The sequence below is a fragment of the Anas acuta genome, chromosome 3, assembly GCF_963932015.1.
Source record: "Anas acuta chromosome 3, bAnaAcu1.1, whole genome shotgun sequence".
In the NCBI taxonomy this organism is placed as follows: Eukaryota; Metazoa; Chordata; class Aves; order Anseriformes; family Anatidae; genus Anas; species Anas acuta.
In genome coordinates this window covers 61,358,455-61,383,285 of record NC_088981.1, presented here as the reverse complement: position 1 = coordinate 61,383,285, position 24,831 = coordinate 61,358,455, and the positions used below count along the sequence as shown (strand labels likewise).

The 24,831-nt window shown below is 38.1% G+C and overlaps 1 protein-coding gene across 2 annotated transcripts in view; it reads right to left on the bottom strand.

Moving 5' to 3' along the window:
- Positions 1–1,548: 1,548 nt before the first annotated feature.
- SAMD3 (sterile alpha motif domain containing 3) overlaps positions 1,549–24,831 on the bottom strand; it is a 36,383-nt gene continuing 13,100 nt past the window's right edge. The window contains exons 5-11 of one of the 2 annotated variants that reach the window (XM_068677460.1): positions 24,223–24,405; positions 23,830–23,914; positions 16,735–16,902; positions 3,668–3,871; positions 3,103–3,274; positions 2,353–2,435; positions 1,549–2,089 (exon numbers count right to left, since the gene is read on the bottom strand). In XM_068677460.1, coding sequence (XP_068533561.1) covers positions 1,790–2,089; positions 2,353–2,435; positions 3,103–3,274; positions 3,668–3,871; positions 16,735–16,902; positions 23,830–23,914; positions 24,223–24,405 — 1,195 coding nt within the window. In that variant the 3' untranslated portion in view covers positions 1,549–1,789. Of the gene's footprint in view, positions 2,090–2,352; positions 2,436–3,102; positions 3,275–3,667; positions 3,872–16,734; positions 16,903–23,829; positions 23,915–24,222; positions 24,409–24,831 lie in introns of both variants that reach the window. The other variant, XM_068677459.1, reaches the window with a different exon arrangement.

Here is a 24,831-nt window from a genome sequence, read left to right as displayed (position 1 = left end):
CTGTTACGTTTTCTTTCCTTCTGTCCTTTCATGTAGTTCGTTTCCTTGAACCCTCACCGTCTGTGTTTATCCTTCTCTCATGTGCCAGTTCCGTAACCTTCAGTGAGACCCAATGATTTCCCACTCAACAGAGATCACTTAGCTTCCTGAGTTTTTGTATACCTAAGTACATAGTAAAACTTCCTAAATTTTAGTATACCACAGTACAGAGTATTTTGAACTGTATATATACAGTACTATTACTACACTGTTACTATACTATAGTACTACCGTATATATACAAAGTACTGTGGTATTGTGGCTGCTGCTGGGAAAGTTAACATTCCAGCCAGACCCAATACAGGTATACAGCATACTGTGGTTTAAATAAATGATTTAGAATTAATACTGTTTACAAGATGTAGAAGAAAATGTGATGAGGTAATAGGGTATAGCAACTTCTATTACAAATATTACTCCTAACAAATGCACTAGGAAACTAAATATACTCAAGGACACCTAATGAATCTTTAAAATGGCACTTGCAATGGTTTTCAGTGTTGTATTGGAGGTAACCCAGCAGTTACATGGGCTAAGGATATCCCACAATTTCCATGGAAGGCAAGTGACTGCAAAGACTTTAGCAAGAGAGTCTGGCCATTAAATGCAGTCAGTATTCTCCTCTCATACTCAGTCTCCCACTGTAATCTCTGAATGGGATGCACAGCCAAGGGCTTTCTGTTTGGGTGTGAGGAACAGTGGTGACCACAAATATTGCTTTGCCTGTATGGGCACTTGTGAGAGATGGAGCTCTTTAGCAGAATGTAGTGTTTTAATAAAATGCTATTTGCCATTCTATATAGATTAATTAAGGCACTGGTTAAGTTTGCTGGCGGCTGCTCTTTCCATCACTAGAAGGCTGTCTGAAGCCATCCACTATCAGGCTCTAATCCCTTGGATTTCCAGATATGCATGGGGCTTAAAAAGTTAAGAAGAGTTAGGGAGAAGAGGAGGTTGTGGAAAAGGAGAGGAGAGGGTCTCTGTTCTGCGTGGGCAGATGGGATATGTACATGTGGAAAAGGCTGCTCTGTTCTGAAAAGCAAACTCAGAAAGAAAATGAAGCATTCATTCCCCATCGCCAAAGCCGTGGTTACAAATGCACATGGCAGCATCCCAGATAAGTCGTTTTTGCTACTTTGAGAGCTCATCTCAGAATCCTTATTTAGCAAATTTAGGATTAATATTAAAAGAAAGAAGAAAAGAAGATTTCATGCATGGATAAAAGAAAGAAAAATCATCATCCTGCAAAACTGTAAATCAGGCCCAGCATTTTAAAACAAACAAACAACAACAACAACAACAAAACTATTTAAGTACTTTTAGTGATCATATCCTCATAATATAATGAGAGTGGTAACCAGTAAATCTAATTTCTGTTGCTTCAGGACATTAAATATATTAGCATCTAAAGCACCAAAGTGCTCACTAACTCACAAGTATTTTTTTTAAGTTCTGATGGTCAAAAATCAGAATTTGTAAAATCCTCTGAGAAAAAAAATACACAACACGTAGTAATCTAGAAAATTTTATTTTCTCTAATACTTCCAGAGCATTCATTTAAAATAAAGAAAATGCTCAGATTTCAGATTTTTATAAAAGTAGCCAGTACAATTAAAAAAAAAAAAAAGCAGTATTAAACATAACTGTTACAAATATACATACACTTTCACTAGAAAGAATGGCACTGATTCATCTTCACAACAAAGAGATTTATTTTGACAAAATGTTCCTGAGATGAGTACTGTGCATACTAGAAAATACTGGGATTTGCACTAGCAAATACTGGGATTTCCAGCCCTCTCTTTACCTCAGCTGGGAGGAATGCTGGACACCTCATCTCAAAGACCAGAGACTCCAGGAAGTTCAGTGTCCTATAGATTCTGTTTGGGCACGGGATATCAAACACGTAAAATGCAGCCACCAGTGCTGCCAGGGCTGTGGTGCAGTCCTCAAGCTGGGCTACCTCTTGTTTCTCTACATACAGAGCAAACTCACATGAATTCACATTGAAGGGATTTTTAACTTCCAACACTGGTGTCACCACCTTCACCTAAAAAAAAAAAAGGATATTTCAAATGATGTCACAGCATCACATTGGGTGAACTGAACTGTAACTTGTAATATCTCAGAGAATTCAGTAAGCCTAATAACATTTGGAATTTAGCTAGCATTTCTGTTAGTATTTGGTCTTTATCCAAAAGGCAGGCTACATCATCCTTTTCCAGGAACTAAGCTGAACCACCAAAAGGCCAAGGGATGTGCCCAGGCAGCTCATATGAGCAAGAGACCACAGCCAGTGGTGCTGTCTCCTACCTCTTCGTTTACTGCAGCAAACAGACTAGAGTCATCTCCAAAGACATCTGGCAGAAGTAAACATGCAGCAGTCATCTTCATGTCTGTCAAAGGCAAGGATTTCTACTAAATTACAAATGAAAACATTCTGGCACTCTGATATCATCCTGGAAAGACAAATTGTGGTTTATGAAATAGCTAACAGCTCGGCAGTGGAATTGCTGCTCAGTCCCTTTTGAAGAGTAATTTGTGCCACAGTAAAGGTTTAGGTGCCTCAGCTGGCAACGCGCAGTAGTATTTAAATCATTCACGACACTCATAAACTCAATATTATGATTAAATTTCTCTTATGCTAGGCCTTGCTTCTAGTGGAGTTTGTGAGCTGGATAATCCTCCTGTCACCACTGCTCACCCCCAAACTCCTCTCTACCCAGTTATCAGTTTGTTGTGCTCAATGATCCTTGCAGGTGCCTTCCAACTCAGGAGGTTAATTTGTGTCATCTGCCCAGTCTAATTTTTGTCACCTGCCCCTTCCCAGCCTCTTGTGCATAAGCCCCCAAACCTATTCACTGTGGAGAAGAGCGAGAAGCAAAGGTGGCCTTGATGCTGTGCAAACACTGCTCAGCAACAGCTAAAACATTACTGTGTGGTACCAGCATTGTTTTTGTCACTGATCTAAAACTCAGGACCATACCAGCTGCTACGAAGAAAATTAATTCCCTCCCATCCAGACCAGAACTGATATTCAGAGCATAGAAGATTTGTACTGACATTTCAGAATGTCTTCCTCTGTGTGCTGTTTCAGATTTTCTTGCAGCATAATGGTAATAGGATTATTCTTCACCAGATACAAAGATAATATGTTTTCTGAATAAATCTCCAAAATCTCAACTGTTTTCTGATAAATGTTCATGTGTGTAAGAATCTGGAACTCCCGAAACAGCTAAAAAAGAAAAAAAAATAAAAATAAGGGATTATTGCAATCCTCAAAATCAAAACTAAAAACAAATTGAGATGCATGCTTTGAAGACAAGGTAAGACTAGCTCAGTAAAATAAGATCTATAAACTGGATGAGGTGATAGTTTAATTTTTTTCCAAAACAGGCAAGATGTACATCAAGTATCAACAAAGTACTTCCAATAACTCACTGCTGTTGTGTGTGGCATGTTTAACTAGTGAGTCTTTTAAAGTGGTGTTAGCAGTAAAAATACAATAGATTAAAAAGAAGAATGTTGATGAATACTTCACTAGAAACATCCAGTAAGATAAATGCTCACAGTTGTATTACATCTATAATATTAAACTCAATGCCATTATTAAGTATAGATCTGTTACCTGATAAGGGCATCTTAAGAAAGGAAATACTCTAAGAATGTCTTGTAAAGGTGCCTTATCACTGATCATCTTCCTTCGTATTTGTATTGTTGCATTCATTCTGTTGTTTACTTCATTCCAGTTTCTCTGAGTTTTCATATATTCTTGCTTCAGCCAGTTAATGTTCTCATACGTTGCATCACCTTCAAGATAAGCAGGATCATCCTATCAACAAATGAAGGAGAGAATTGTAACCAATCTGCTATCCTTTTTATCTGACGTGGGACCTGTGTGATTTGATGTCAGTCCACACTGGAGACTACATGAAAATGTTGTAAAACTCAGCAGAAAGGACCTGTAATGTGACTTAAGTACTGGCTCTGCAGATTTACCCTCATGCTCTATTAGCTGTATTAAGATCTGTTTTCATATAGAAATAGAGCTACCAGCCAGGTCTCGCAAGCTCAAATTACATATTAGAGGAGATTCATGAGATTCCTGTGCCTGTGCTTGGTTTGCCTAATTGTGATTTATTGGAAATTAGAAAGCATTTCTAATGATGTCTCAGTGTTACTCCTTTAGCAATATCAGCTCTATATTGCCAAGAGAAAAAGTATTTTCGTCTTACTCAAACAGGCAGGACAACAAACTTCCACATTCACACAACTGAAGTATTTACCCAAGGAGACCTGAGACCAGAAGAACTAAGAGAAAGAAAATCTTTAATGGAAAGCATTATTTGATTAGTTTGACAGTTAATGTCTTCATACTTGAAGATACTATTAATGATTCCTCAAAATTATCAATATTGTCTCTGCTGTAATTCCACAAACAGTAATTGCTCAGAAGAGGGATGGCTATCCAAAGCAGTGCCTCTGCGGCTGTAGCCTGGAGCTGTGTCATTTCTATCAGAGGAAACAGTGAATTTGTCCATTGAAACAAGCTGAGAAAACATACAGTTGCATTGTTAGTATGATTACCACCCTCAAGCTGCATTTACACTGGCTTTTCCCAAAAGTATTGTCACTGATGCAGCTGTCATCTACGCCAGTGGTGGCCTGTGGGCTGGAGCCAATGCAAGTTGAGACACCTGATTTTGTTTCCCAGAACATTTAAGACAAAACTGCAAAACATACAGCATTCAAAACTGCTTTCTATGTGCAATTTAATTTTCTGGTTAACATCCTTTTTAAAATTGGACATGTGGAATTCAAAAAATAGGATGCACAAGATATACAAGTAAAAAATTGTCTTCCTCTAACTATATATCCATGGATTTCAATAGTCATTGTTATCAGGGAAGAAAACAGCCCAGAATGCGGGACAGTTAACTACCACAACCCCTACAGCTACTCCCCTGGCCCTTGATAGGATGGTGTTGTATCAGCACAGCCTGCTCTCTTTTTAATACTGTATTTTAGACTTAATTGAATAGTAACCTTGGTTTGTGAGCAGCCTAACTGGGCATTCCTCTCCTCTTCCTCACTGCCCAGGAACAGAGGTAGCAGGTCAGATGATTTGGTCCTGTACCCTCCTCTAAGTGGCTGAGGGGATAGTAGTGTAGTGGGACTTCCCCTAAGCCCTATCAAGACTCCACTGAATTGGGGCCCATGGACTTCCAGTGGATATATTGTCATATTTCATAGCCTCCAGTAAATTTTTTCTTCCATCATTTATTCCAGTCGCTTTTCCAATCCAGATAAAATTGTACCTTTCACAGCATTCTGCATTATGCTCAGCAGCCTAACTACTGCAGTCAGAAGAAATGCCTATTGTTTTCTCTGACTACTCCTTGCTTATCATACTGAATCTGTTTACCTGTAATTTTGTAGATACGTCATATTCCATCTTCAATAACCCCTTTTCAAGCCAAGACTGCCCTAAATTATCTAATCATTCCACATACAAAAGCTGTTCCATACTTTCAACTATCCCTGTTAGCATCTTTGCATATTTTCTAATTTCACTACTGTATTTATAAGATGGGCACAGTAGAACTTAAAATACTAGTTGAGTTGCTGGGATACCACAGGTGCATACAGTGGAATAATATTCTCTCATGTTTCTTCCTTAAATAACTCTGAGCAATCAATATACTTCTTTAGATAGCTGCTTAGCATTGTGCCAAATTTTCTTTAGCATGATATAGAAATATCATGTGAATGGTAATAATAAGTTCAGAGCCCATCACTGTAAATGATTTTAGAATTGAGTTTTCTCCTTGTGCTTTGTTGTAGATCTATTTACACTGAGTTTTCTCTCCTGTTTTTCTGCCCTGTTAACTCAGTAACATATGGGGTCTTTCAGATGCTCTTCAGTCAGCCTTTGTCTTTACTATCCTTAGTTGCATTAGCAAATGTTGTCAAATGCCAAATATTGTCCTTTTCCATATCATTTAGAAATATGTTGAACTGCATGAACCAAGTATTAACATTCTCTTCCACTGTAAAAACTAACTATTTCTGCCTAGCTCCTGCTTATTCCCTCGGATTATATCTTTTAAGAGCATTTGAAAAAAAAATGTGGTGAAATTTCTTCTGAAGTTAATATAAACTTTATCTGCTGGATTTCTGATGACCTCAGGGTGGTTGAATACTTCAGAGAACTAGTACATTTATGAAGCATGACTTCTGTTTACAGAAACTTCATTGATTCTTTTCCAATTTATTCATCTCTTGCCTCTGCATTACAGTTCTTGCCAATCTGACCTGTAAAGATAGCAAGTTTATTGGTCAATATGTTCCCTCGATCTCCCCTGAAACTGTGGAAACTGGCATCAAAACAGCTACCTCCAATTTTCCAGTGTCATTTTTCATGAGAGGTTGCACATCCCAGTCGGAAGTTTAGCTATTCTATCCTTGTACGAATATAAGTTTTTTTAACAAATAACCTTTGGTCCTGGGAATTTGTTACAGCTCGTTTTAGTACCTTATTGTGTAACCTCTTTACTGACATATCAATCTAAGACACATCCCTTGAAGTTGCCTAAAAAGAGTGCTCCCAGTAGCGTGATCTCCTGAACTCCACTTCTAAGAATCCTTGCAAAGCCTGTTTTTTTTTTTTATTATTATTATTTTTTATTTTTTTTTTCTGGGAAGTCTTTATATTGTGAGTACTCCTGTACCTGGAAACCGCGGAATTACGTTTATGGTTTTTATTCTGGACAAGATCTGTTTTGAAGTTTCTGACTCCAAACAGCTCTGATACTACTGACTTCTCCTGGTAATTCCGATACTACTACTTCCAAACCTGCAGCAGAAATGAGCACAAGAGCTCATTTCTGTAGCAGAGATCACCTTCACACACTAGCTTACAGCAGGAGGAGAGCAGCACAAACTCAACCCCATGTGCTAAAACCATAGGCAAGTGGACTCTGTTGCTCAGGAACAAACACTAAGGAGAACAAGTTGTGACCTTTACTCCAGCTTATCTCCACCCTCCTTGTCAAGGCAAACAGAGCTGATGGACTTTCCATGAGAATTAATTTAGTCACTGACATTATTAATCAGCTAACTGTTTCCATATGACATCAGTGTTAAGCATCCCATAGAAATATGGCTGTGATCTGTGGAAGAGTTGCTATCACTACCTACTAGGAAAAAGCATGTTGGAAAGCCAAACTTTGTTGTGTAAATCTTCCATTACAAGTAACACGAGCAGAGGTGAGTGGTTTTCTTCCAGTGTTCTGTCTGCTTAGAGCAATCGCCATCTGTAATCTTTTCATCTTTTTAGGCTGCACTCCTAGGCTGAAGGAAATTATTGGTGGTTCTAACTTTTATCTCATTAGCGTACCTTGCTTAAACTAGTAATCTGTATAATAGATATGCATACCCAGAAACAAAGCACACCTCAGACAAATAATAGAGCTTCAGAAATCTGCCAAGTCTGTGCTAACACCATTTGGATACAAATTAATGTTTTCTACTAGCTTTAGTGCTATCACTTTTTCAGAGATTACTTCTTGTGTAAGTACAGTAGAAGTAAAACAAGTAAACTTTATGTATATAAAGGATGTGCAACAGTAAGTATGAAGTAAAACACATGTTGGGTGCAGAATGCTTCTTTCAATGAAAGAGCAAGTGAATATTGAGTTGGGGGCCAGCATTAGTGACCGAAGTTGCTATGACTTTGGGCCCTCTATATACAGTGACAGGTCTGTGTCTTTTATATCTAAGCACTTAATTTCATTTTTGTCTCTGGACAGCTTCATTGCAAGTATGGAATTATACAAACAATATAATGTAGTATACAATGCTACGTAATTATAATTAGTTGGTAATTGGGAGGACAGATTTACTGCATCGCTGCATGCGTCTAATTCTAATTGATTTAGTGCAAGTAGTGCATGTTTATCAGTCAAGAACAGAACAGAGCAATGGACCTCACGGGTACATTAAGCCTATGGCAGTGTCTTTAGTGGAACCAGTGTTAGGGAACCAGGAATTAGAGAATGGCAAACTTAGATGTTTGTGGAAGAGTAGCTGTTTTTACAGTCAGCCTACCTGAGAATCTAAAGGGAGAAAGTATTCTTTTTTACGTTGCTCATTATTTCTAAGCATGGTTTCATTCAAATAAACTTTGAGGGTATTTGATTAAGCAGGAAAGTTTGACTTCACTTGAATTAAACACAAATAATTTCTGACTTTAGGATTTATTAGATTCAAACATGAAAATAAGTTCTGGCTTTATTAAAAATATATATATTAAACACCATGTTTGCAGCAAAATGTGCTCTACACATACACTGCTTTATAACTGAACTCCCATCATCTTTGAACCATGTTCCTATTTCACTTTTTTTTTTTTTTCTAGAAAAGTGCAATAAATGAACATTAACTGAGAAACCTGAATGTGGGATTCTCTCAGAATGTTTCATTTTTTCCTTTTAGTTTTTAATTTGTGGATAACGATTTTTAAGAGAAGCAGAAAGATAACTGAAAGATGGCTTTCTTTGGGGGGAAGGAAATTATCTCAGTAGGACACTATTTTGCAACCTAAATTTTATCGGAGAATTATTTCAAATGCAATATAAAATCTTTATTTATAGTTAACTGTGACATTGGTGGTATGAGCAGGAACAAACTGGGTTTAGAAAACTGGCTATTGAACTGGTATTTCAGCCTATCACTTACAAACTTTGGGAAGACTCTAGATCTTCTCCACTTTAACTATTAAAGCAAAAAAGCTCATTGCAGTATGGCTATATTACAGTAAAAAATGTAACAATGACTTTAATCCTTAGTTATTTCAATACACTGTGGAAAACCTTTCACATCTAGACTGAAGCCAGATCTGCATTAAAGATATATTATTTCAATGTCTGAAAAAGAAAAAGAAAAAAAAAAAAAACAAGGCTAACAGTTCAGCATGTGTACAGTAGGGAACTAAAAAAAAAAAAAAATAGCTTCTCCCATTGAATAAAGAATCCTTTCTCTGACCAGATTTTCAACCATGTCACCAGTAACATCCATTCCCCTTGCACTGATAAAAAAAATGTTAGTTGGTGGTCTTTAACTTATTTTTATTTTTTCTACACAAAATTTTGTCTTAATGGCAGTGTGCATACTGAATAATGTGAAAATTTTCCTTTCTTTTTCAAATACTAAAGGTTAAATTTAAAAAGAAAAAAAATCTTTCTGGAACAAATGAGAAATTACGTCAATACCTTTAAAAAATTAGTCGCCTTTTCATCACAAGCACATGAGAAATACTGTGGAATATAGAAAGATGTTAAAAGTATGCAGAAAGGAAGTTAATGAGGTAGAAGATGATACCTAGCACTTGCCCATCAGTGTTGCCTAGACCTTGCCTGAGGAATGGTCCTGCCATCGCTCCTCAAGTTTCCCAAAGTTACCCATCTTCGACTCAGTGGGAACCTTTCTAGACCGCCGCAATTTCTCAAATATGATTGATAGAGGTTTAGCAACAACATCCACCAGTTCCCTCAGGATCTGGCAGATGTATCTCATCGGGTCCCCTAGATGTTTTTGATGGATTCCACCCCTCCATCCCCAAGATACAGCTAGAAATTCTAAAAAGAGCAGCCAGATTCTTGTAAAAAGCCCCAGCTACTACTCTGCAGCACTTTATTACTGTCCCCCATACAATGAAGTGAAGCTCCTATTTCTCTTTGGGGTTGGGGGGTAGGGAGCAATTCTAATGCATGAAGTACAACTCAACATCTAAGTTTTCTGTTACTGTAGAAAACATGTATCATAAATCCTAAAACTTATTAATGTAAACTCCAAAGTAACATGACTACCTAATCAGAGTGATGAAAACTCCTCTGGTGAGGACACCAGGCACCTCTTGCTCCTTACAAGCATTTATACCAGTTCTTGAATGGTAAACGTAGCCTAGCTGTTTGTTGTTAATGATGATGATCAAAATATTTTTTTTTCTCCGCTCCTCACCTGGGATGCTTTGGGAATATTCATTTGAGGTTCTCCACTGATTTGCTTGCAGGAAAAGGTAGAAACCATTAAATGGCAATGAGAACTGCACAGGAAGGTTCCGTGGTGCCAGCACTGAATGGGAGCTCCACTTTCACACCATTCTTTTATGCTAGGACCAGCTTGCTGACAAGTAGTAGTGTTGGTATAGCTATTGTATTGCCTTCCCTTATGCTGCTTTCAGTATCATGTAAGGTCCCAGCAGCAGCAGCAGCTAATATTTCCTTTGAAAATACATTTTTAATTTTCCTCACTAGATGCCAGTGCATACTCCAAGACATGTTATTGCTCAGTGCATTGCTGCTGCTTAACACTTCTGGAGTGCTGAGTCTACGTGCATCAGAGTTGGCATCAATGCTCAAAGTACTTATACAAGCAAGCCTGACAGTAGCAGTTTCAGCGTCTTCTTTCTACCTAAACAAAGAATATGATGCTTGTGTACTTACACTTGTGAGGGACCATTGCCTGGAGTAATCTTTTACACTAAGTGGGTTTTGTAACCTCTTCGGAATGAGAAATGACTTTCATAGGTAGTTACACGCGTGTAACCTGAATCCTGTGCTTTGATCTTCAAATATTGGAAAGTGGGTCTTGCTGTTTTGTCTGGAATACGTACTGACACAAGACATCATAAGAACTCTTCTGTATTCTGTGTTTTTAATACCACCATTGTAAAAAACAGTCTTTTTTTTTCCTCCCCTGTGGTAACTTTCACGTTCATCACAATGATGTTTAATGTAAAATATATCTTCTGAATACTAAGGCTTTTTATATGGGGAGGAATTACCAAGTAAAAACAAGAAAAACTAAGTAAGCTTTAATATGTCTGATTCTGAAAGGCAAGCAATAAACAGAGCAGAGTTCCTTGCCCCACTGGGTGGAAGGGAACTGAGAAGGCATCACAACTGCACCACCCTTCTTGCCCAAAAGCTGAGCATAAGACTAGTGAAGCAGCACAGGCAGGCTGCTTTCATGCGAAATGAGCATGTAACCTACTCCAGGATCCACACTGACTCTTACTCAAATGAGATGTTTAATTAAAGCAAGCTCTGTTCTAATTACACATAATTACCCTTTTGAGCCAGGCAGATACTTTCAGAGCTAGACTTACATGCCAATATTAATTGCAAACTTTGAAAGCCATATAAGTCAGTCTATTTCTGACCACAACTGCTTTCTGATTTGCAAACTGCTAAACAAACAGCATAAGCAACATGGGATGAAATTTATTTTCATCTGTCAATGGACAAACCATACTTCACCCTTCACATTAACTCACAGAACAATGGGAATATTGAATGATGTTAAGAAGAGCATGAAGCATAACGTACACCAGGAACCTGTGTTCAAAGCTTCTCATTTGACCTTAAAGCATTTTAAAATATTGACTAAGCAATGACACACACTATGTACGTACATAAAAGTTACTGTGGTAAAAACACGTTATGCCGATACAACCTTTAAATGATCATTTGTATATGCAGTTTCACATTTGGGCCGTGCATGCATCCAAACACATGATTTGGAGATTTTTAGTGTTAGAAAAAAGGGGCTATCACTTGCTTTGCCTGTGTACAGCATTCACTGCATAGATAACACCTAATTCTGTCGCTGACAATAGAACCTCTCAGCCATATGGCTGAGCAAAGAGTTTTCTGCAGCTCATGCACAGGAAGTCTATACTTTGTGATACTAACAGACATCTGATTTGTTTGGTTTCCTTTTTCACCTGCTGATGCTACACACACACACACACACACACGCCTTCTCCCTTTTCCCCAGGGATCTCCTACCAACTCCCACTCTCTATCCATTCCTTGAAAAGTTGCTTCAAGCTCACTGCCTCCTGCAAGGGCATAATCTCATTGACAAACATGATGTTATTTGTCTTAATCACCTCAAAGAAAAGCTTACCCCTACGAAATGTCTAAAAGGGCTTCAAATATAAATCTGTGCTGAGATAAAAGAAACTCCAGCTCAGAGTTGGCAACACTCATTCCTGATTACTTCTTTCATCAGAAAAAACAATTTCTAGCTTGCGATGAATGTATAGCCAATGGAGTAAATTTCTGTGAGGCACACAAAAATCTTAAACTTTTCCATTACCATTTGTCTCCCTGCAATCAGCCCTACCACACCCAGAAGCTCAAGGAGACCCCCAGCTTCAATATCAGTATTACAAGTGGCAACAGGTTACACACACTAAGGAAAGGTAAAGGTAAAAGACCTTCACCTTGTAAATGGTTGGCTTCCTTCAATAATCTGCTCCCCTATGCTGGCTGGTTCAGGGACCATTTCTTACATCTGCCCTGAATCAGGTATTTCATACAAGTTAAGACTTCCAGGCCTCATCATTTAATCTGTCTCTGGTCACCCAGGGACTTGGACAAAACTCTGGATGACCATCATTTAGCGTTCCTACAAACCTCCTCCTGTTTAAAGCCAAGATGCTCATCCATTCTCTCTGAACTAATGAGATTCCAGAGAAAGTTTGCTTAAGGGAAAGCCTCAGTCTTATGGTAAAAGTGTTCTTACCACCTTCATCACTCCTGTGCCACAAGATAGCACCAAAACACTTATGGTGCTGCATGCCTCAGCTTCCATCTGGATGCCTGGCTTTTCATCTGCTTCTCTTGGCATACAGTTTATATATTCACCACTTTCAATGTTAATACTCATCTTCTCTGTACATGAATAATATTAGCAGATGTCCAGCTGTATGAGCTTAAGTTTCTGCTGAATCCTTCCACTTCTCCCAGGCTAAGTACTGGATAGACTAAGTACGAAATAGTTCTTGTACTATCCTACCGACACAGAAAGGAGGTGGCCTAATGGCACCTCCTTTATTTTCATGATGTCCCAGCTCTGCTGGGTGTGGCAGACATGCCGAGTACCTGCAAACATCTGCTATTTTATCCCTCTTGTCGGTAGTTAGTTCTCCTTTTCACACCTAAATCCAGATTTACAGGAGTAAATTTACACATTGCATTTACACATGTGCTTCACAGACCCCTGCTGACAAAGAGGCTGCTGGAGGCTGTTATAAGTTGGAGGCCTTAGAATACAGACTGTACTCTTTCTACACTTCTGCTTAAGATCATGTTTTTTCTAGCCTGTTAACCCGTTAAAATTCAGGCAAAATATCGTTGTATATTGTTGTATAATCCCTTTGCTAACAGGCCTTATCATACTGCATCCAGGATGGATTGAAGAAGCTTGATTCAGGTGCATAGTTACAGCTATTCAGTGACGTGTTGTAAGGGTATCCCACAGATCCCTGAAAGCAGCAGATACAATACTGGACTTATGGGAGACCCACCTTCTGCTTACTGCTATGTGGGATATCTGTGGGTGTCTTTATGTCTACCTTAGCTAACTTGATTGTTTGTGAAAGCACACTTCCCAGGAACAACACTGTTCAACATTAACAAGTTTTCAAAACTTGGAAGTTTTGGAAGGGACACTTTGCCCACCATCCTTGTGATGAATAAGTTAGTGTTCAAATCACATGCTTTCAACATGTGGAGGTCAATCATCAGCTCTGACTGCACTCTCCATCACCCTTTACTTTTAAAAAATCTTCTGGCCAAATAGTCACACCAGTTATCCATGCACACCACATGTGTCCTATTATCCTATTCCTTCTGTCTTCACCCTTCTGACCCCCCCCAGTCTAGGGCTCCTGTAGTTACATTTGGCAGGATGTGGTTTCTCTCACAGACTGAAGAACCATGAACCAATTTTTTTCTGAGAGCAGGTGAAGGGGTTCATAGTGCCAATTTGATACTAAAAAAGCAAATAAGGAGATCAGTCAAAAGAGAACAAGGAAGCCAATCACAATATGGCTGTCTTAGTTGCATCCACACCCTGGCTGTCTCAGTTGCGTCCACGCCCTGGCTGCAGAGGAGACTGTCTTGCCTTTTTAGTGTGATCACCCCCTCATAAAAAGTGCCTTCCTTTTGCAGCAGATCAAGAATGTTAGCATTACAATGTACTCTCCCCTAGCTTACTGTAGCTCCAGGATATTCACACAACTATGCAAAATGACTGGGGAGGATTCTCACTCCATAGCCTTCATAGAATTTATTCATGAGGATTTTCCAATTCAGGAGAATTTTCCCTTCCAACATGCAAACTCATATTAATGTCTATCAGGCACAATTGAAGTTTCTTTCTAATGGTGGCTCAGCCTGATGAACAGTTGTGGGGAGTATCAGTCTAACCAAAACCTCCTTCAGGGCTACAGTGACAGGTAACTTCAGCACTGGCTTATGTTTGTACTTACCACCATTTTATGACCTGGGCACTGCCCTTACTCAAGACATTTCTTGTGATGCTAGCTAGAAATATATTGAATATGTTTTTTTTTTTTTTTTCCCATGATGAGATAGGAAGATCAGTCAATAAAGTTATTAGTAGCATTATTACTCTTTTTATGTAAAAAAAAAAATGCCAGCTATACTAATAAGAAATGCCTCACTGATAAAGAATCTTTTTATCACCTTCATACCATTAACAATTCAAGATGATACTGACACAAAGCACACTGCATTGAGTTGCACCTTCTGACTATTCAGAAACTAAAGCTGTGTGGCTGATAAGTAGGTCATCCATTGGAAACAAATGTGCTCTTTCATCTGCACTGCTTGCCAGTTGGGTTTGACTTATAATGCCCTAAGTGTCCTACTCTGCCTATCTAAGGGAGAGTGTGGACATACAAAGCGGCCAGAAATCCTTGACTAATTGTTCTCCAAAGGTCTCCTTCGCCTGGAATTCATTTCCCACCCTTTCACCTTAAATAGTCCTGATGGGCTGGCTTCCTGTCGGCATATGGCTGGTCTGTTTCTCCAGGCTTTTAAAAGGGACAAAGGCAAGGGTATCTGACTGATAGTCTGAAAGTCATTTGTTTTTGCCTGTGGTACTGACTTCTAGGCCAAGTATTTATTTTTCTGAGGTTAAGACTTTCTGTTTATCATTTTGAATTTATCACATAGCAGTTAGTGCCAAAGATTTACATGTATGCGTGTTCCTAAATATACAAAATGAAAAACTCCACACTGCATTTGTTTAAAAGAATGCTAAGCAACCACCTTGTTCAGGTGTGCACATTTGCAGTTTGCAGTAACAGAACTTGGTCTCTCAGAACCAGGTGTACTTGGTTTCAATGTAGAAATGCATTCAAAACTAAGCTACGATTCCCAGTTATGTGGGATTCATTCCTAAACCTTGATGAACTCCAAAAGCATTAATCCTTACATTTATTCCTCCCTGTTTGGGATACAGGGAAAAAAAGAGAAAGAAAGTTAAGGATGAGAGCTCAGCATCCTCTCACCTTCTTCCAGTTTCACCCTTATCCACTTATTACAGCCAGCAGGAAATGCCTAAGAGGAGGCGAGATGGAATGTGCTTCCTTCTTCAACTTCTAGAGCAAACCAGTAGCGGCCAGGAATGGCCTTGGGCAAAGCATTTAAAGTGAACAGGATTCCCAGTTTACAGTGCAGACACAGCGCACTGCAGTTAGTTATACCTTCTCTGTAGAAAAAAAAAAAAAAAGAACAAACAAACAAAACCCACCCACAACCTGCATTTTCCCTTTCCAAGCATTAGCAGACTAATGAAGGCTGACAATGCGTATGTGACAGGAGCCTATTGCTTCTCTTTTACCCCATCCATGGCTGTTTATTGTTTTGCACCCAAAATAAAGGTTTCTTATATCTATCACATATTCTGCAAACCTTTCAACTGAAACAGGCAAAAAGAGTGAACCATTTATTCCTGCACACACTACTTAAGAAGGGGTAATCAGAAATTACTGAAGCTTCTATTAAATATATGCATGCTTTTTTGGGAGAAAACTACAGCTGCATTAGAACACAAGGGTATGACTTATGCAGAAATGCATAAAGTAAACCACTCTCGTTCCCCTAAAGACAGGCACTTACCTGGTAAAGAGCAGTGTGAATATATGTGAAGTTTTACCATATTTTAATTGCAGCTCTAAGAGAAGCATGAGGTGTGTTGGCAAAGCATAACTGGAACCTTAAGGTATTTATGAAAGCGTATAAACTAATTAGTGTGCTTCAAACACTTACTGGGCAATGATAGCTCTTTCTGATTTCTCTGACTAAAGGGAAACACAGCATCTGCATGAATACATTCATAAGCAACCCCGTGTATGTTGTGCATCAACACAAATAGCTCTTATATAACAAAGTGCAACGTGGCAGTAGGGTACGGCAATTTTCTGCAATCTCAAATGTCATTTTGCGTTCTTATTTGTACAGAGGTTTCAGCTCTTACATGTAAACCTCTATCATTTTCCACTCTAATTGGAGGTGTATAACCTAAAGCAGAATGGGAACATTGCATTAACAAACAAAACAGTTTTATATCCAGTTAGTGACAGCTATAAATGACAACTAACACCAAAGCATCAGGTATTGGGTTTAGCTCTATTGTTGATACTCAGCTCTCCAGAAAGTAAAAAAGTCTGGGGTCTGGCTACAGAACAAATCATCTGAGAAGAATTTAAATAGGATGAGATCACAGTGTCCTCGCCCTTGCTGGGTTGAGTCTTACTGGCAGCACAGGAGCCAAATGGCCCAGGACTCTGAAGATAAGCACCACCAATCTTACCTCTGTCAGCACTTTGATGTCGTAAGGTTTATTCTCAGCAGATGAAGATTTCCTCCTCTGTCCTCGCCTGTGGCCAAACTTGCATTTGTTCCTTAGAACTTGTTCATCATCTTCAATAGTTCTCCGCACATATTTGAAACGATCTTTAAGGGCCCGTTTCCATACCGACTGCATAATTAAAGAAATTAATAAAATTCTGTCATTCCAATTTGACAATTCCTAAAGCAGGTTACTTTGTTTTATCTAATTTTGTTTTATATTTAAAAAATAGTTTGTCACTAAATATAAATAAATTTTAAAAAGTTCATACAGTGGCATCAGCATACTGGTGGCTTTAGGACTGAAGGAAACAAGCACCTGCAATTACATGCCTCCATGGCTACTAAACAGCGAGGCTACTGGCACCTGCGCAGTTCCTCAAGGACCAGAGCATTCAATTTAAGGGTTAGATTTTTCCAATATCACCAGGGCTGTCAGTGAAACCACAGTTCACTTTCCTTTTCTGCCTCTTACTTTTGGATACTCCCTGCATGACATCAGGTCAAAAAATTATGTGGTGGAACAGATTAGCCCACAGACGCCACAGAAAACTAACGTTTTTTGACTAGTTTATTTTCCCCTGCCTCAGCACCTGACTGGTTGTGCAGCTGTGTGATGATTATACCTAACACAAGGGTTAAGTACAGACAGTTGATAGGGAAAGACAGTGAGAATTTTCCTTTTGAAGGGAGACTGCAGTAAAACACTGGATCAAACATATTATTATTAAACTGAACTTAGAGCTGTTGAAGTAAGAGGGTCAGCTAAGTAGGTCCTACTGTCTGTGAGATGCCTTAAAGGGTGTAAATTCCAGCGTAAAGGCAGTTCTACAATCAGATGTAGTCCCTACCTAATGGAACCACTCATCAGAGCCAACAGCTGAAGATGGAGTTTATGTGCTCCCTGCTTATGTTGTACTTGTGCCTTTCTCGCTTGGAAACAGAAAAACAAGGCTGCTTGCTGCTTCTGAGAGCTGGATGGTTGGCAACTTCCATGACTTCTTTATGGACAAACATCTGCCCAGCTGTGGTCCCAGCTGGGTGTCCTACACCAGGACACAACAGTGTTAACTATCAACACACAGGGAAGAAGTTGCAAAGCAAAGGCTGTTAGACATTTCTGCAAGCAAAGCCTGCAATTACGAGTAATGAAAATGTTTCAAGGATCTGGCAAAACAACTGATTATTTTGGTTATTGAGTTGTTTTTTGTTGTTGTTTTGTGTTTGTTTTTTGTTTGTTTTTCTTTTCAAGACAGGGAATGAATCAACAACAAAAAAAAAAAGTGATAGGATGTGGCAAGAGAAATTCAGATAGTCATTTCATTCTCTGAAATTGCCACCAAGTTGAAACTATACTTACTGACACACTAAGAATAAATAAGTACTCCAAGCTCCTTACCAAAGAGGTGTTTTTTTATTAAGCAAAGTTAAATCTACTGCTACCAAATTCTATTTTACACCAAGTACTACAGTATCTTTCTTTGCAGCCTGACATGCCAGTCTTTCTCACCCGTGGACTGGTGAAAAAAAATCACAGCAGCACATCTGTGGAATCTGAGCCTTGTGTTTTTTACCTCAGCTTTTCTTTGGCAGACCAATGCAGAAGTGCCATTTCTGACAGCACTTTCTGCCACCCACATATGGACTTTCACAGAAAGTATCCTCTCACCATCAGCCACAATTAAACATCTGAGAACTGGAAAGCAAATAAACCCACTGGTATTTGAATTATGAAACTTCTGACTTGGGAATCTGGCAGAACAGAAGTCATGTCCTCACCAACCTAAACTTAATGACTAGAAATGTAACAAAACAGCAGTCTTCTCACCACATGTATTTACAGCTCCAAGTTGAGTATTATGACCCATCACTATTCTCAAAACCAGTAAGGTGTCTACATGCCTTGGAAACCTCACTTGGTGTGGACCTGAACCATTCATTAAGGCTCTTGAATGCTCTTCTAATTCTAACCTTGTGTATTTACAATTTGATGCAAATACACCAAAATCATATGCCTAGCTAACTTTATTTGGAACATATTTATTTTAAGGCTGATTAAAAGCAAACAAAAAAAACTTAGTGTAATGCTTCTCTGACATATTCAACATGGTATTTTAAAATATGATTATCTCAGACTGTATTAACAGCTGAAAAATTAAATATTCTATTATGTGCTCTTTGTGCTGTTTTGTCTTTTGAAAGTCTCTGTTAAACTGGGAGAAATTAGTTTGTTCTTCTATATAAGTGCTTTAAATATCTCAGAGTTCAAAACATTCAGGTGTTTCACCCTCCTGTCCTCAGATAAGTTAAGAGTTTTAAATAAATCTGTTTCTGTAAAAGGATTCTCATAAGCTTATCCAAGGTCCTTCTCACATACCTTTTTCATGAGCAGGACTGCTGAGACGTATTTATTTGGCTTCCCTAACAGGTAACACTTTCTGAAAAGGATGTTTTTGTTGCATTTGTGAGCCAATAACTTTATTTTCTATGAATACCAGAGGGAAAAAAAAAGAGTAACAGGAAGGTTTACCATGCTTATAAGGGAGTACAAGGATTAGTTTGTGTGTATCTGACATGGGAGGGAATGGATTACACGCAGATTAAAAACAGTAATTTACTAGAGAATAATCATTTTGCATGCAGCAGTTGCATAATCGAGCGTGTCAGCAATGTGATCCTGGCTTTCACCAGGATCACAGCACTGCTGAACTCCAAGGAATGTCTTATACAGGAGCAAGGATTTACTAGCCTCTTTCTGCCTTTTATTATAAAAGCAGTTCTAGAAACTGTACAATTTCAACATGAAATAAGGTCAGTGACTCCTTCCAAACTGTTGTTTGTAATCCTTGTAAAATGAATAACATAAAATAATATCTTGCAGGAGGTCAAGGAAGTATCACACCAATTTTCTTCTGACTGCTGCAACTATGAACCTGGTTTTGTATATTAAAGCCTATTTTTCCTGTAACTACTTGAAAATATTTCTTTGGTTATATTATAGATCATAAATCCAATACTCTAATCTTTGACTAAATAGACTAAATTTGTCTAATCATGACTAAATAGAAACTATCTTTATTTAATTTTTTAATTGTTAGTGTGTTACTTTAGGGTAACATTTTTCTTTGAATAAAAGGAAACATGAGAAAAAATTCCTTCAGGAACCATTTTAAAGCACTTCTTTCCAAAAGCTAATCTTGGAAGGGATAGAGAAATTAATTTCATTCCAAGCGTTTGATAGACCTCTTCAGTGTGCTCTGTCTTTGTTATTTATTATTATTTTTTGGTGCTATGAAAAAATTATGAGAAATCCTAAATAATTCCTGCTTCTTAAGTGACATAGTAAATAGCCTTCTTTTTAAATTTATAGCACATAGGTAGTTTATTGTTAATCTTAGTTTAAGATTACTCTTTTAGGAGTCTTCCAGACTATGTTACATTTAATATCTTTTTCAAAATGGCCAACAGTACAGAAGGATACTTTTCCCCTACTACAAAGTTAAGTGGGAAATCATAACCAATAAAACAGAATTATGGATAACCTACTAATAAATCTTTAAACATTAAACCTTTAACTAGAACCTGTCTCATTGCAACAGGATGAGATTTATAATATTAGACTCAGTTTCTGCATTATGGAGACTTTTTTTTTGATTACTTGCTTTAAATAATTTGGAGTTGCAAACAAAACATATACAGTATTATGAAAAAATTGAATACTCAAAGAGTTTTGCAAATAAATTTGTTCCTGTCATAAAAACGCAGCTTTATTGGCACAAATTTAGGCTCTTCTATGTACATTGGCTGTAAAACGTAGAGCAATCTTACCCCTTTCCGAATTCCTAATCTATTTCATTTCCACAAAAGTGTTGCAACAAAATTGCTGACATTTCCAATTTGAAGTTCTTTATTACATCAAGTTCTGTATCCTTGGATTCTATGTTTTTGTCTGAAGAAAAAGCTAGTTTCAGAATATCAAGATATCTCAAGGGAAGAAGTTTCCATTTTCTCAGTCAAAGCACAGCTGCCTGCTGCTGCCCACCCATGACATGAAGATATGCACATAATTGCAAAGAAGAACCCAGATCAGTTTCTACTGCATCATTCCAGAAACCGAGACACATCCATTTTTGGTGAAGGACTCCAAACTGTTCCGTTTAAGAGTTAAAAAATAACTACCTGCCCCGGCAAAGTTTCCCAGTGTATGGCATGAAGAACTAACACAGCCTCTTGCACATCTGAGCAGATGCTGCGGCCACACTTAAAGAGCCTGCTTTCCAGAAGTACTTCCTCCAGCCCAAAAGGTAAGCACTTTGGTTCCCCTTAAGCATGAATTTAGAGTTTAACTGAATCTATGAGCTGGGGCATATCACAGCAATAAATAAAGGACACTAAATTAATCTGATTAACAATACAGTGAGGGAACACTACAATGTAATTACTCCAGAGTATTTTCAGTTTCTTTAAAAAAGGAAAAGTGCATGCAACTCCCCCCCCCCCCCCCCCCTCCCCCCCGTCCCGTCCCGTCCCCGTCCTGTCCCCCCCCCCCCCCCCCCCCCCTTGTAACTTTATCAAGAAATTAGACGTCAGAATACTTGACAACATGCTTGTAAGTATTCTGAATTAACTCAAAGAACTTCATTAATCAGGTATTTTCCCAGAGGCCTGCCTGGCTGAATTGCTATGGTTGCTGTCCCTTTATCCAGCCTTAGGGCACACCAAAAGGTGGAGTTTGCCCTATCAAGCCCAGGCATCAATGCACAGTTCCTTTGTAGTCCTCAGAACAAGAGCTTGCACAGTGTTCTTCCTCTCTTCCTAATGTAGGACCTTAAAACATTACATAAGTTGCATCTCCTGAGGTTTAATACTATAGCTAACATATACATAACTAGGTTTCTAGCCTAGAATTCTATTCTCATTTTACAGTTTTCTTTTTCTATTTCTAGCTATCAGTCCTCAAATAACATGCTTTATGCTTCACCCCCGAATTATTTTATTGATGGTTTTCTCAGATGCTTTCATTGTACTGTTCAAAAAATTGTAATAACAGCTATCTAAGGATAATATACGAGTTAAATGTGTTCAAAATGCTCAAAAAGTAATATTTTACTTGCCTAACAACACCTGTGATTCGTTACTGTTATCAGGAACAACAATTCTATTCTTATATTAGCCTGAGGCAATTTTAAGTGAAGTACCTACAGACACTTCACTTTTTTGAGCTGCTGAAGACATCTCTTCTGTGGTTAAAGTGGTGGTTAACTAGTAGATTTTTGTTGTTCATTTGTTTCTTTAAAAGTATTACGAATGCAGGATTGCTAATTCAGTTTTGTGCCAAGTCTCACACTAAGTAGTTATGCATATGATGATAAGGTTTGTTTTAAGCCTTTGCTTATATAATACACAACTATTTCCAATAAATAAAAAAGTATTTATAGTCTCCATGACTGCAGAGGTAGAAAAAGTGTCTAACAGTATGTCAAAAAAAAAAAAATAATAATAATAATTTTTCTTTCCCTCTCCTCCAGACTTAGCTATACAGACCTCTAGTGTATGTTTTTCCTACCTCAAGCAAGGCAATGGAGAGAAGCTTGCCCAGAAGCATTAGGCTAGTGTAGGCTAGTGATATTGAGAACAATTCCAGCTGCCTGGCTTACCAGTGGTGGTGTCTTCCAGGTTCACTTTCTAGTAAGTGTGAAAGAAATATCGAAAGACATAGAACGACTGCTCTGAAATCTCTGCCACACCATGCAGGTAATTTCTGCCAGCACCACTTTGGGGATCGATACCTGGAAAGCAATGAGCTATTTCCTGAAGTATGGGTTTAAAAATACCTTCAGTAAGCCTATGCTTTTGCTGCAGTGAAAGCCCTTTGAAAGCCCAGTTTAAGAACCTCTGTTTAAAAACAGTTTTTAAAAAGTTAAAGGCTGTGAAAAGGGCTTTGGAAACACCCAGAAGCACATTCCAGCGGGCCTTCACAAAGGATGCCAAATGAAGTCCTAACATTGCCCAAGACCCAGGCAGAGGACTCCCACCGGGGCATTCAGAGAGGTCTTCTGAATGAAGCAAGGGGGGGCTGCAGCTCTTGTTTCTCCACTCCCCTTCCTCCTCTCTTTTTGAAGAAGTGTTTGTTTTCTTTACTCTTTTGCCTCTTACAATGCCTGACCTCAGTCTCATCTGAATAACCTCCACTTAATCCTCACGCTTTTTAATTCTCAAAATCGTTTTGCTTTCTGCAGTAACTGTACAGATATGTATTTATGTACATTTAAAGCTAACAGTCCCCTCCGAGTCTCACAATCTTTTACAAAAAGCTATAAAAGTGTCATATGGCAAAGCAATGATGTGAAGTCAGAAGGTGAATGTTGTCCTTTGAGATGAAGATATGCATTTTAAGTCACAGGAGTAGAGGAAAAAAATGTGGTTCAATTTTACTAGTCATCTCCTTCCACTGCTTTCACATATGTCCCTGCCAAGATCCCAATCAATGTTTTTTAAAGTTTCAATAATAATAGTAATTTATAAACAATGAGTAGATTGCTGACATACCTAGAATGGCAGAAACACTATATGATTTAGTTGCATATCTAATGCATAAATGATTATAAAGAATTGCAAGAAGATAAGTCTTAAATTAGTCCACATAGAAACAGAGGTTTTTGTTTGTTTATTTTTAAGAGGTTTGGCTTCTCTTTGCTTTTAGAAAGAAAAACAAAATCACATTTACTCTAATTAATCCTTTGGGCAAAATTAAGCCAGAAAGAAGCTGTACCCAGCGAGCAACCAGGGACTTCAAGTATGGTCCTCAATAATCTCAGTGTGGCTTTGAGGAGTGGCATACAGCTGAATGAACCTTTAATTAATACCATGAAATAAGAATGTGATTTGGCAGGCACGTCAAAGTGAAGCTTACAGCTCTGAATAAAAACAGCATACAAGAAATTGATATCGATGTATCGATTTGCTCTGAACTGTTATTTTCTTGTAATTGGCCCGGGGGGGGGAGGAGGGGTAATTTCATTATTTTTCACGATGGAGTACTATTTACAGTACTTACAAAGCCATTCCCATCATCATCCAGAAACGGGTATGCCTGCAGCAAAGCACTGACAACAAAGTTGTATTGCTGGCTGTTCGGATACCTGTGCAAACAAGACGGGGATGTAAAATAAATAGTTGGTGTTACTGATTGTGTTCAAGAGTGTACGGAGGCCATACTGATACATATTAAACTGACTGTATGTTCCCAAATTATTTTTAAGACTATCAATTTGATCCAAACAAGAACTTCAGGACTTTGTGCAATCTTACTGTTGGCATCAACAGGTTTAAAGTCTTCAGCCTGCTCTATTTCAGTAAGCATATGAAGAAAAGCTTTACATTCATTTGAAAATTTACTTCTGCAGCCAATTGGTAATACCCCCCAATAAACCTATCAATATTTACTTACAGCGATCCTGCTAGGTATTTTGTCATGTCTGCTTGCAAACATTCAATTATCCTTATTCTCATACTGTGATCGGGGCATTTTTTTTCTGCTAATAAAATCTTGACATCATAAGGAAAAGCTGGCAACGTATAAGAATTTTTCCAGTGCAACATCTTACATACTGCAGAACATGATCTCAGATTTCTTCTGAAAAAGATTATATTATTGTGAACACTTCCTCTATGGCAATGCAAATAAGAAGGAAAGACAAATACAAACAATAATTCAATACAAAGTAAAGTTACTGCTATACATATTCAAATTTTGCACTCTTAGTTTCTACATTAAAATTACTTACAAAAACTGTGATCAAAACATATGGAATTAAAAACTTATGTCAAACACAAAATGTTAGTCAGTAAACAGTGTATGAAGTGCTAGAAAATGGTCAATAAGTACAAGCAGAAGAAGTCACGAGGGACTTGCTACCATTGCAATATAACTGCATCTTCCTTTTGCAGTTTTTCCTGCGGTCCTGCTAATTTACTAATGAAAGTAAACCAAACAGATTAATAGAATAAATTCTTATACAAGATATTTGCTAAAATTGTCCTCCCTAAGGGGAAAGCA